Source organism: Falco punctatus, assembly GCF_963210335.1.
Source record: "Falco punctatus genome assembly, chromosome: 6".
Lineage (NCBI taxonomy): Eukaryota > Metazoa > Chordata > Aves > Falconiformes > Falconidae > Falco > Falco punctatus.
Genome location: NC_137585.1, coordinates 23,674,286 through 23,688,000, shown reverse-complemented (window position 1 = coordinate 23,688,000; position 13,715 = coordinate 23,674,286). Strand labels below are relative to the sequence as shown.

At 39.1% G+C, this 13,715-nt stretch overlaps 1 protein-coding gene across 14 annotated transcripts in view; it reads left to right on the top strand.

The window, feature by feature from the left end:
- The window catches only part of CACNA1C (calcium voltage-gated channel subunit alpha1 C), a 468,525-nt gene that overhangs the window by 301,197 nt on the left and 153,613 nt on the right, over positions 1-13,715 (top strand). For all 14 annotated transcript variants that reach the window (XM_080391534.1, XM_080391539.1, XM_080391535.1 and 11 more), the window contains exon 8: positions 13,313-13,416. In XM_080391534.1, the coding sequence (XP_080247660.1) occupies positions 13,313-13,416 (104 nt within the window). The remainder of the gene's footprint in view (positions 1-13,312; positions 13,417-13,715) is intronic.

Here is a 13,715-nt window from a genome sequence, read left to right as displayed (position 1 = left end):
CATGTGTGTGATTGCAGAGGTTATTTCAACTCCATCTGCCGTAACAGTGTTGGCTAGGGGGAGAGGACCAATAGTTCAGAGCACTGAAGGGCCACAGCATTAATGCACTGAAAAAAGCAGTGACCACACTTAATTTGCATAAATGCTGACCTAAACCTGTTTTTCTCATGAACAACTGCATGTGTAACTGTCCTGGTTGCCTGTACTGCTGCCTTGAAGTGAGTGACAGCAGTGACTTGCTGGTTGCCACCTGCCATAAAAAACTGCTGCTGAACAAACGTCCAATGCAAAACAGGCACTTGCTGCGTGGAATTAAACTTTCATGAGCCCTTCAGACCTCAACTTTGGACCTCTCAGTCCTCCTCTTCTATATGGAAAGAAACTTTCCATTAAAAATAAGCTTCTTTGGGTTGGTTATGGGGAGATGTTAATGGAGACCCTCTGCCCAGTGCTCCTGCTTGGGAAGGACCTCTTTAATATCCCTGTCTTTCTGTTGCCCTTTCTTTGTTCCTTCTTCTTTTGTTCTTCCTTAGACTGTTTCCTAATTGCTGCTGTCTAATCACCACAGAGACCTTTCTTATCTCTAATCTTTTATCCCAAAGCTATAAAATTAAGAGCTAAAATACTGGGACACTTATATATGACTTAGGATTTTGAGTGCCTATGTTTGTGGGTGCACTGCTTGAGCCCTACTACTAGTTTTTCAAAAACTGATGAATATTGGCTTCTGAAACAACTATCTTCAGAGCTGTTAAGTTTGGACCCACATCCACTAGCAAGTTCACAAATAACAGACTTTGGTTCATTATCTAGACCCTGGGAAAGAAAAAGACAGGGAAATATGCCCAAGGTCAGAACACAAGTGGTGGCTCTAGAACTGACTATAAAACTCCTGTTTATTTTGTTTCATCATCTTATTTTCAAGACAAAGGGCAATACAACGAAAACCTCACCAATCTTTCTGTAAATAATAAGTTTTCCTGCCTGCAAACAGAATTGGTCTACTAATACTGGCTTTGTTCATTGATTTCAGTGGATTTTCTGCCTGAACAGGACTTGAGGGCTCAGTATGATGGGTGATCATACCATTATAAGTCTGTAGCTTTTATTAACAAGTTTAGCTATGCCCATGGCCTCCTCTAGAACTGTCTCCTAACTCCAGTCATCTGATCTGGACCCAAATTGGAGGCCTAAAACCAATATTGAGCACATGTCCCTAAAGATACAAAGTGACCAGAAGTAGAAAATGAAGGGTTTAGAACTCAGCCAAGTATTTACCACAGAACATCCACATTGTGGAGTTTTAAAGAAAGCATATCTAGAAGAAATCAGTCCTGGACGTTGTGCTGATCTTGCCTACTTGGTGTTGCTGATAAAACTCACAAGAAAAAGAGAACTGTTGATAATGCAGTTGCATCGCATTCAAGCTCTTTGATAGTAGTCTCTCCAGTGAACATCTAGTGCTTATACATTATCTGTAAGTGGCTAGTGTGCCTATCAGATGAATGTTTATTAGCTGTTTGCCATGATTTCTAGATGTTGTACATTTTATTTCACAATTTCAGGGGTGATTTCACAACCAAAAGCTGGATTCATCATCTAAAATGTAGAATGGATTTCTAGGAATATTATAGATTAGGAGCTGGCTACAAAGGAAACTGGGATATACTGATCAAGTGCAAAAAAAAGAATTGATAGTCAAGCCTTCAGTTATTAAAGAAGGTAGTGATTATCTACAGTTTACTGTACCGTTTTTCATTATCTTTATTTTTAAGGACTTAATTGACTATGTAAATCAATGAACAGTATGCACATGTGTATTTTTGTGCATGCAGTAATCAGTGCTGCTCTGAAATACTCGTGGTAGAATTTGCTATCAGTCTGCACTGAGATAAATAGAAGCAGTTATAAAATAGCAATACAGTAAAATAGGCAGAAAATCCTTTCTGGATAATCAGCCATGCAAATGTAAATACAAAGTAAACAGAGACAGGAAGGGATAGCCCAGAATTCTAAGATGAAATGAAATCTTTAGATTTGGAAACCTACCATCCTAGGGGATATTTTCTTGCTTGAAATCAGCACTTTATTCTTTTGGAGTGGATTTCCAAAGCTTTTAAAAGATGAAAAGGTTTTTAAAAAACTGAGCAGCAGTAAGAGATGGAACTGCTGCAGTAGCTATAATGAAAGAACTATCAGCCCTGTGGCTAAATAGCCTTTGGGCTTTTGGATGACTTTTTCAAAGATCAACCTTTTCCTTTTAAAGGGGAAAAAAGTCTATACACACTTACATGGGGAACAAGGCAACTCACGTAAAGCTCTGTGACTTTTGCCTCTGGAGACCTGAATTCAAATCCTGATTAAGTCGCACAAATCCAAATAATTTTTGAGGTCACTACATGGCATTTCTGCAAATTGCAAGTTCACCCAACAAACTAACCCACTCATGTCATCAACCACATGAGGGAATGGAGACCTTAAATGGGTGCTGTTACCTGTATAGGGACCTGACTTTGGCAGAACACTGCAGATGGATCAGTGACATGAATCCAAGTAGATCTACTGTTCAGGAACCAAGGAAAGTAGTGTAATAGGAAGGCAAAAGTAATGTCACTAGTGATGTTAGCTGTAGAGCAGGGAAGAGGTAGGGAAGGTGGTCTGTCAGCCATCTGTATCAACAAGCAGAATGGATCAAGAGCAAGGGCTTGGCCTACTAGACTCCAGGCTGCGTTTGTGGAAAGTCCTGAAGACCTGCTCAGTCTGGGCCTAGTGCCTTTTCAGTCTGGGCCTAGTGCCTTTAAAAGCTCTGCCTGGGTCAGTGTATGGCCTGTTCTTTCACAGCTGGTCTGTATGATACAGTCAGCCTCAGTGCAGACAGACAGTGACCTGAAACACCACTGGGGGGGGAAAAAACAACAAACTTTTGAGGCAATAGTTTAGAGGGAATTATTTACATCCTCAAAGTGCAACAGTTCCAGCACACTCTAGAATGTGAGTTGCTTTATCGCTTGGCAATAGATGAATTTCAATATTTTACTCCTGGGTGACATGTTCTAAACTGAATTGAAATACATTTAATTATTATTTTCTCTTTTACCTGTTAAACCTGGAGAAAGAGAGTGAGGTAGCAAAGCAGGAGGCTTATTGGAGCTCAGAATTTGTCTTTGATGTAAGGAATTCTCACTATGTAACTAATGTTTTCAGTGGGAGTTCATAATCCCTGTATTGCCAAACATGCTGCAGAGGTATGTAATCCTCTCCAGTTTTCACAGAAAAATAAAGAAGTCCCACAAGAAAGCACAAAGCATACAGGTGGGATGGGTGGAGGTGTAAATAGTAGCTTCCTGATTATTTGTTTTCCCTCCCCTAGCATAGTTAACTGCAGGAATTTCTCAGTGGTACTTGCACTAACAAAAATTTAATATGTTGAGATTTTGTCGGCAAAATCCACTTTTCAGATAGCTGATTTGCCATAGTCATCCATGTCCCTTTGGAACAGTACTAGTGCTAATAAATGTTGCAACTTTGTGAAAACAAAGCCCAGTTAACGCTGCTGTTTTCTTTAAGTCAAGGGAGAGCCTAACTTTTTTTCCTTTGTTTTGAAATGAAAAGTGTGAAGTCAAATGCCAGTGGCCTTTGCCATCAGTTGCAGTTGTACAGTAAACTTGTGTGAAGGTCGTTTTAAATTGCAGATTTAATTAAGAGAGTGGGAAACACACCCAAGTCAATATTGCCCCCCTACCTGTCTAGCAAGCACAAACTACTGTGCTGTAGAAGTATGGGATCAGCAAGCATTTTCAACAGAAATAGCTTGCACTAGAAAAACAATTCAGCTCAATCGGTGTGTGCCACAGACATTTTGACCTGCTGGTATTTGAATGCAAGTTTTAATTCTCTTCCCACTCTCAGACAGGAACCTTACATTTCTTATAACAGCTCAGTCTGTTAAAGAACAGCTGACTGCAAAAGACAATGTGCATCCAAAATGAAACCAGCTAAAATATGAATATAGAACTTTACTAAAGAATGAAAATGTTGTGGAGTCCGTTGGTTATATCCTGGGGGCTAAAAAACACAGTGGAATAATTCAGTGTCAGCATACAGTACCAATAATCTGGGGCTAGGTGGTTGAAAGCTGGGGTTTTTTCTATGTGTCTCAGACTTTATACAGTCCTTCCCAGCTGCGAAAGTGTGTGTATACCTGAAAAGGTGGGGCCAGTATTTAATGAGCAATGAAAACATGACTTGGTGCTGTTATAAAGAAGTAAGCTTTGCAAATGCTACTGGTAGCAATGCACTTCCCTCATACTGTATGCAAAAAAAAAAAAGCAAACAGCTATTTCACAGGTTCTCACTTTGCCATCAAGCAGCAGATGTGGTTATAAGGCAGTTCTTCTACATCTCTGCTGTAGTCCTGTTCTTGCACAGGTTGCAGCAGTCTGTTAGGGCTCTTCTGCAGGACTCCTGCCTTTACACAGTCTCCCCAGGGCTCTTCTGCAGGACTCCTGCCTTTACACAGTCTCCCCAAGAAGTTCAAGTCACTCAGGATGTATCTTTTGCAGGAGTGTGTGTTCCCATGACACCAAGGTTGAGCCCAGCACTACTTTCACTTATCTTCACTGTAGTGCTGTGTGGGAAGCTTGGTCCATTTTGAAAACTTCACCCCCTTGTCAGGGAGATCAGGCAGCATAACAATGAACTATAGCCATACCCACAGTTTTTCTAAAATAAATCAGGAATTACGGTTCACCTGGTTCAGTGCAGGTGTACTTGGGTGTGGACATCTACAGGAGATTCAACGTAAGTCTTTGTTAACAGGAGTGAAGAAGCAATCTCTGCAGTCTTCATCTTCTCAGATCTGTCTGCCCCCTTCCCCTTCTCTCTTCTGGACACATCTTCCATTGCTGCAGTTTCTTGATTATTTCTCAAAGGTTCTCTGTTGCCAATTAATCTCTTCCCTTGATGTTTCTGTTGTCCTCATTGAGGCAGTCCTTTCTCAGTTAATGGCCCCATTTAGCTCCTGCAGAGAGTTCTGTACAAATTGCCAATATTTCTAGCTCAGAGTGGAATTTTAATTTGCTCTTTCCATCACTACAGAGCATACAGAATAATTGGGGAGCCAAGGTACACATAGGAATCTTATTATTCTTCCCACTGCCCACGTATGACAAATCTTGCCTACGTTATTTGCTTTTATCCTATAGTGACCATATAGCAGAATAACCTGCCTAGAGCATTCTCTGCCCTGTCTCATGATCCCTGTGTGCTTCTCTTCATCCAGATGTCTTGCCTTTCTCCTGAAGACACTCTTTAAAAAAAAGTTACAGATGTCTATATGTACATATAGAATGCACATATGGAATTTGTAAATCTCCATGATTGAGGCAATACAGTAAGAAAAGCCTTAAAAATAAGTGCTTGGAGAGAACAACCAACTTTAACATTTGCCTTCTCCTTCAGTACTTCAAAATAAAAGAAATGTGATTATCAAACCATAATTTTTAACAGGAGCAACTGATCAAGTGCTACTCCTTCCCTTGAGTGTCACCAGTTCAGACTGAAGCTGGGTTGAACTCTCCAGTCACTCCTTCGCATCCATCTGATAGATACAAAATGCAGAGTATTTCAGAACAGTTGTAAGGAACAGCTGTGGCTTGGAGTCCCTTTAAGACTATTAGGATGTTGATGTTTAGGAAAAAAAATCTACCCAGAATAAAAGAAAAGGCATCTGGAGTCCTTTGCTTATATTTTAAGCCATTCAGAAGCAATTTTATTACATTGTTCCTAAGTCCATAAAAGTAAGTAGTTTATTTTGGGGTTTATATCTTTGCTTATCACAAGGCTTGAACTTTTGTATTTTTTTACCCTCATCTCTGTCCTTTTGCCTTGAGTCAGCTTGCAGACCATAAATTCCCACTTCTCATCACCTGTCTTAAAGACTCTGGAAGGCTGAAAGAGTATTTCAGGTTGACAAGATAAATTATAATATCTCTCATGATACACTTGAATGTCTAGACTGAAATGCTTAAATCTTTTTGTCATTTTTTAGTGACTATGTACATTAAGCATCTGATTTTTCCCAAGAATTTCAGAAAATGAACTCCTTATCATATATTTCTCCCAATCCTGTGCCCCACTGCATTCAGGCAAAGCACTTATGCATATCAGTTCATTTCTGCTGGTAACAATAATATTGACCGTTGACTTCAGTGGAATTATTCATATGCCTTAAATTATGCACATATATGAGTACTGGATTAATAACCAGCCAAGCAAAAACAACTAATTAGATTTTAGATTGAAGGATCTGCAAGGTGGAATCTTCATCCTTAGGATAGCAACGTACTAAGTCTAAATCCAGCTTTAAGGATCTATGATGGGTAATAGGAAACATGATACTTTTCTTGCTCCTTCTGTGAATGGTGCAGTCAGATGGATGCATGCTGTGTATAGGCTTACTTGAGGTACATGTGAAGACCAGCCAGGAATTCCTCAAGTAAAAATGTGTGGGGTTTATGTCTTCATTGACATGATATGCAGCAGCCTCACACCATTCAGGCTCCAGACAAATCAGCAGATTCAGGATGTGTAGGATTTCAGTGCTAAAGAAGCATTCCCATGGTTTGTCCCACAAGTTGGAAGAAGTGTCTATGAAGCCTAACATACACAGGAAGTCAATTTCAGTACTATGTCCCTTTTTATTTTACCTTTGCTTCTTTGTCACCTCGTTGAAATCTTTCTGGGGCTTCTTTTAAGCATTTATAATTTTGTGAAAAAATTAGAAATCGTGAATAACAATGAGCAGTTTTCTTGTTAAAAGCAATATTAAGAGCAGTAGGGCTTACGACAAGTTGCAAAATTAATATATTTATCAAAAGTATTACATGAAAAAAAACAGTATGCCATAAGCAGTGTACTGTTTAGAGATCAGAGAAGATACAATGTGCAGGATTTGTTACCAGAGCTAACCAACAGTATTAAATGTTTGCACGTTTAGAGGTTGGTTTGTTTGTGTCACAGTCTCAGTAGTCCCGGTCCAGTTACCTAGCCCAAGTTATTTAGGAGCATGACAGCTAAAGAGACAGTTGTCAAGTGTCTTAGATCTGTAAGAAGAAGCTGAGAGAAAGGCGCCAGTCCTTCATATCATAAGTCCTCTGTCAGCTCTGTCTACTAGCAAAACCTTCCAAGGCAAAGCCTGCAAGTACTGCAGAGCCAAGGTGTTCTTAAGCCCAAATCAGCTCTGCAATTAAGCAGTTAACCAGAAGAGAATGTTTCATTGAACAAATAGTTTCTTGTTTGCTGAGCAGCCTCAGAAATCATGCTGTCACCAGTTACAGTTGTTGGATGTTCTTAGGAACGGCCAACAATATCCCTTTTCTTATTTGGAATGTTTTGTTTCTTAACTATTTCTGCTGATGTAATGTACCTGTACAAGGAAAGGTAGAAAAATGAATCTTTCAAATTAGTTTTACTTCTTCACTGGACAAATTTATCTGGACGCTTTCTGGGAAATTCACCCCATTAGTTACTTCTGAAGAGTTACATTGGTTTTATGAGACCTTTTTTGTTCCCTGAATGTATGAATGCAAAGTCTTTCAGTCAGTCTGTGAAGTTTCAGAAACAAAGCAAAGCTTTAACTATCATGAAAGCAGCTCAAAGATTTAAATAAAGGAAGCCAAAGAAGTTAGAGTAGGAGTACTTTTCTTTCTAGGCGACATAGCCCTTGCTTGAGATGTAGGACTTACTGACTGTCTATAATGTAGGTTTATTATTATTATTTTCTGTAATATTGCCAATGCAGCTGCAGCTGTGAAGGGTGAAGTTCTATCTTCTGTTTATTTCAATTGGTTTTGTACCTGAATTCTGATTAAAAAATTTGGTGGAGAACATTTTTCCCTCTCAGTGCAAAACAGTGCCTCATCCTACATAAAAAGTTTCTGGAGTTGTTTAATCAAAGTTTAAACTTGTAGTTCCATGAGAATATGTGTGAATGAAATGCGTTCACCCAAATATTCATAGGAAGAGAAGGAAAGAGAAAGTGGAAAAGGAAAATTTATGTTTCAATGCAAACCTCTTTACTTTGCAATAGATCAAGGACAAATACCTAAATCTCAGATTAGTGTATACGTGTATGTATCACGTGAGCCACGCCTGCTGGTAGGCTACTATTTGCTCTTCATTCTGAGCTGAGGAAATAACTTCTATGCATCCTTGAGATTAATAAGGCGCTTAAGTGCTTTTCCTGAAAAGGATGGTTTTTGAAATGAAATCTTCAAGCGGAAGATCTATCCAGCAGCAATGAAGTGTTACATCTTCTTTCTGCTGTCTCCTGCTCCCAACATTCTCAAATTTTATATTACTACAAGAAAGACTTGGTTTCAACTAGAGATTTTGCTACTGGCCATAACCATTACATTTGGCTAGATCATTTCCTGAGGCAGTGAATTCCACAGATAGACTGCATAAAATAGCATTTCCACACAAAATTTCCAAATTTACTGCCCTTTAATTTTGTTGAGTACTCTGCTCCTCTTGATTAATGTTACTCTGTGAAAGGTTATACACTTCATTATAGAATACTTGAACCACTTGACTTGTATTTAAAAAAGGCTATCATAACATGCTATAGTCATTAGGAATCAATTAGCAATTTACTCAAGAAATAGACGACTAGCCCTGGTGTCCTAGCTAACTTACTTTCCCTCAAGCTGCAGCTCTCCAGTTTTGTGCACTGAACAAGACAGACATTTTTTTTTCTCTTCAGCTTGCTGCTTTGTAGTGGCAGCTGCCCTTCTGTGATGGATTAAACTTTTCCTGTAACTTTCGGTTATTTTTAAATGACATTTGGCATAAAGTGTCAGAGTGTGGCTGTGTGAATTGTAAAATCACCAGAATTTAGTGAATTGTGTCTACTCCTCTCATGAAATGACTAAAAGACCTCCACTATGTGCTTGGTGATGTTCAACCATTATGTTAATAGATAATATGCCTTGAACATTACCTTTGAACTATGATGCCTGTGCAGTGAATGAGATACTTGCAAAATCTGCAAGACTATTACCCCTGGGGGGGGGAAAAATCTCTAAACAATTATAGCATGCATATCTTCTGCGGCTTTACCAATAAGACTTCATCTATGTCTTCTGAAGAACCAAAGGTCTGTTTACAGAGATAAATAGACTTTTATTCCTTGGCCCCTACTGAAACTGATAGTTGTAATTGTGATCAGCAAATAACAGCATTTAAAATCCTGGTGTTCTTTCTAGGAGATTATCTGTACCATTGAGAGAAAAGCCTTTACCTGGACATTGAAATGCTATAGTCAAGGTAGCAATTAAGGATGCTTGGCAAAGGTAAAGCTTTTCCCCAGTACACAAGGTCCATCAGACCTCAAATATGCTAAAATACCCTCTTTTCATCATGACACCGAGTGGTTTATTTGACAATACACAGTGAGACAAGGTAGTATCCCACTTTGCAGATTGGAAAGCTGAAGCATAATGAGCCAAAATTATGTCCACACAGTGCCAGATAGGGTAGCAAATCATGAGGAGTCTAACCAAGATCCTTATCTCTCAGGTCTCTGAGAGATGATGTGTTAATCTTAGCAATGTACCAACTTTCTCACTGTTGACAGTAGTGAGATGTGAGTGTTGAGATGTGAGCTGTGAAAGGTCAGGCAGTTTGACTCAGAAAGCAGAATTATTTCTATAAATGACAATCTGCAGATTCCCATCAACGCTGTGCTTCCAACTGACCTAACAATTGCTCCATACATGCTTATATTGACATCAGGTTGCAATCACCTTGGCTACTGTAGCTGGAATATTGTAATTCAGACCTACACTGGCTGATAGTCCTTGTTCAGAACTGTTAATTTAGATGATCCACCTTTTCTGCTGAGATTCATATGGTTAATTCACACTCGGGGAGAAGCAGTGCACTCAGTGACCAGGGAGCTGAACTCTGTGTTAGGGGATGTACTGTTGTCCTAGAGAGGTAACCTACAACTGAACTGGTTTCTGTTCACTACAGGCAACCATACAAAACGTATTTTGCAGACCTTGTTTTCTGCACTCAATAGTGTTCAAATGGTAACACTCCTGATCTTGTCATGACCCTCTGCAGCTTCTCCACTTCAATAGCATAATTAGGAAAAATCAGCTTTACCACCTAAGTTACACTTGCAGTGAAAGTCTTCAGCTGCAATTAACAGGACACGTGCATGCATACATACATGATTAATAGCTACATACTCCCAGAATGATGATAAGTTTCCAGGAAGTAGTTTCACTCAAACACAGGTACAAGGTTTTTAATGATATCGTATGGGAGCATTCGTCTGTTGAGGACAGTCCTGGATTTTAGCATACTTCCATTTTGGAGGAAGTATTTCCAGATATTTGGAAGGATACAATCTTAGCCAAGAATTTAATGGGTTTAAAATGTTGATATGTTGCTGTTACTGTTTTGAGTAAGTCTGTTTCCACACACACCCCGCCCCAATTTCTGCCAAGCAGCTTTCATCTCTGCATTTCTCCTGCAGTTGTTTTTCAAGAGCAAATAGTAAGCTCACAGTGTACTGTCTTCTTATCCAAGAGGGTTTTAAAGATAATTTTCCAAATACCTAATGTTATATCAATATATAACATACATTCCTGTCACCTGTAGCTCAGTCCTATGATGTATGGAATAATCTTGCCTTCTACTAAAGAAAATGAGGTGTGAGAGCCCCAAACACAGGGAGCCCAGCAACAGAGAGAGATTCAGCTGTTTGCCAGATACTGATGGTTTCTCTACACTTGAGAAGCTATCACTGTCTCTGCCTCTCAGCTTCTCTGTTACATATATGACTGGGCAATAAAAGAGATGAAAAGCTGACCTCCTAACTGTTCAGTCTGAGAAGTCCCAAATGCTCTGCTGTAGCAGAATGCAGGTCTATTTTTCAAAACCAATTTGTGCTGATGCTAGCTGGTACAATCACTATGCAATTGTGCAGACTTTGGAAATAGCCAGAGTACACTATACTGTAGTTATATGCTTTACCAGGCCAGGATGGAAACTTATTGCCATCTGGAAATTTCTTCATGCCAAAGTACAAAAGGCACTGTGACATGCACCTGAATTCTGTAGCTGGCACCCTGGCATTTGCTGTTTAGGATTCACTTGCACCACAGCTTTGAGAAGTTCTACTTTTCCAGCTGACTTTCCCAGCTGACAAAAAAAAAAACAAACCACAACCAAACAACCTGTCGATAGATGAATACCACACAACTGAGGCTTTTTTATCACCACCTGTCATAGTTAGAGGGAAGTTGAGTCATCATTGTACCTGCACTGGTAAATTCTTATAGCAGTTTTTCAAAGTCATCCATACTCATTGTTTCTGTGAATTTCTTTATATAGATAGTGGGTTTCTTTGTAAAAGTCTCATTATCTTCACTTAAATCCAGCTTGGGCAGTCACATTTTGCCTGCCTGATTTCTCCACTGTGATTTCAGGTGAATATTGCTTCCATTTTTATATACCATGATGTTTTGTTCTCTTTAAAACACTGACTTGTTTCACACCAGAGGTGTCTAGTTTTTGGTCATGTGGGATGAGATGTGGCTTGCAAACATGAAGAACTATTACTTTATGTTTTTAATTTATATTTATTTATATTTATCAACTAAACAATTCTACAAAAGTATTAAAAGGAAAGCTGGTTAATATGCTTAAGGAATGTTAGATGTTCAGGTACTTTGTTCTGACAGCTAAATGTATTAATCCTGTGGAAGGAGCTCATGAACTGTTTTCACAGGGGCAGATTTTGAGCTTTTTTTTTTTAGTAAGTCCAGTTCAGTTGCAGCTGAAGGAACTCTGAGATAGTGTTTTGGACTAGCCCATTGACTATGGACTGTTGCCAGACAAGGACTTTAGTGACTGCACCTTGAAAGAAAAATGGATAATGGACTTCCATCCACAAAGAACTGATTATATTAGTGTTACTCTCCTGCCTTGTCTTACTGAAGGTCTGAAATTCCTCTCTTGGGTTGTTATGAATCTTGAGTCATATTGCCTTCCCTGAAGTGCATCTCGGTGCCCATGTACGGAAGAGTGTTTCTTCTGTGATCACAACAAATGTTTAGGTTGCAAAGGAGAGAGCGTTTTCCTGGAAGGAGAGGACAACATATGATAAAATTTTCAAAAGCATGGAAAACAAAGGAACCTAGAGTGCTTTATGCCTTTAGGTACTTTCAAGTCTGCAATTTATGTTCATAAATCATTTTAGTGCTGCTGAAAATGGTAACTACCATCTGTTTCTTTAATGATGCTATGTCTGACTCAGAAGATGAATGTTTATGAAAAGTAAAGAAGAAGAGACTCTGATATTTTTGATACCATCATGAAAGCAAGATTCTATTAAGGTATCCAGCAACTTTCCAAAATTTTGAATTTTGAAGGAGACTTCAAGATAAAATAGTGTTTATGTACTACATGCTTTTAGAATATACACAATATCTTATGTGCAAGAGTGACTCTACACACAATACAGGTTCTGTGATAAAACAGTAGTCTGCCTGCTTCGTTTGCACATGCCTATAGTAGTGTGAAAGCCAGACCTATGCTTATATCATTCAGTTTACAGTCTAAAGTTCTCTGAATATTCAGTTGTGTATGAATTAAATTTTGAAGGAGATTCATCCTTCAAGGAGAGAAGTTTGTGAGAAAGTTTTAGAAAACACTTGACTAGGTCAGAACATGGTGAGCCTTGAAAGGACCTTCCTCAAAAGCATACAGCTACTGCCACTGTGGGAAACTATAAAGATGACCAGAGCATTGCTAGGGGAAGATCGGTATTTGCCCATAGTTACCACATGCTTCTCTCTGAGGTACGTGTACCTGTGCTACACATGGGAAGTAAATGTGAGCTAACACACCGTGGAAGTGCTTAGCAAAAACTAACATTTTCACTGGCAGCAGAGAGTCATACATATGTGCAGTGGTTAGAAGTTTTGAAGTCATTGGGTGGACCCCTGTGGTGCTGTAAGTAAACAGAAAGTGACAGTCCACAACTTTGAGTGTGCAAAGAAGTGCCAGTGCAGCACATGCTTATATCTCAACCCATATTAATAACTGCCTGTAAGGAAACAGCTAGAGGAAAAACGCAGTTAAAGGAGTGGTCACATCACAAAGAACATACAGAAACACTTGCTATGATTATGTGTAAACCAACCGCAGGCTCTGTTTACATACCTTTCCATCTGTTCCTTTGCCTAATCATTTCTGCTTTCCCTCTCTGTCTTCTAACTTTCCTTCATCTTTCCAGATGCAGGACGCTATGGGCTATGAGTTACCATGGGTGTATTTTGTCAGTCTGGTCATCTTTGGATCCTTTTTCGTTCTAAATCTGGTTCTTGGTGTGTTGAGCGGGTAAGCTGACAGTTTTGGTGTCCTTTTTCCAATGCTACAGGGCAAGACTCCATAATAAGGGTTCTTCCCTGTCACCAGGATTCTTTCAGAGGGGTTAAAAATCTGAATCCAAGGAAGCTTCGCATCAGCTCTCAAATAATTTGACAAAATATTCAAACATTGCAAATAACAATACAGGTAAAACAAGAGGTGTAACTCTCTGACAAAGAAATTCAACCTCAGGGCATTCAAAATTGCTAATGTCAGCCTGTCATAAATTTCCAGGAAACTGGCTATTGAAAATCTTACTGCTGGTGACT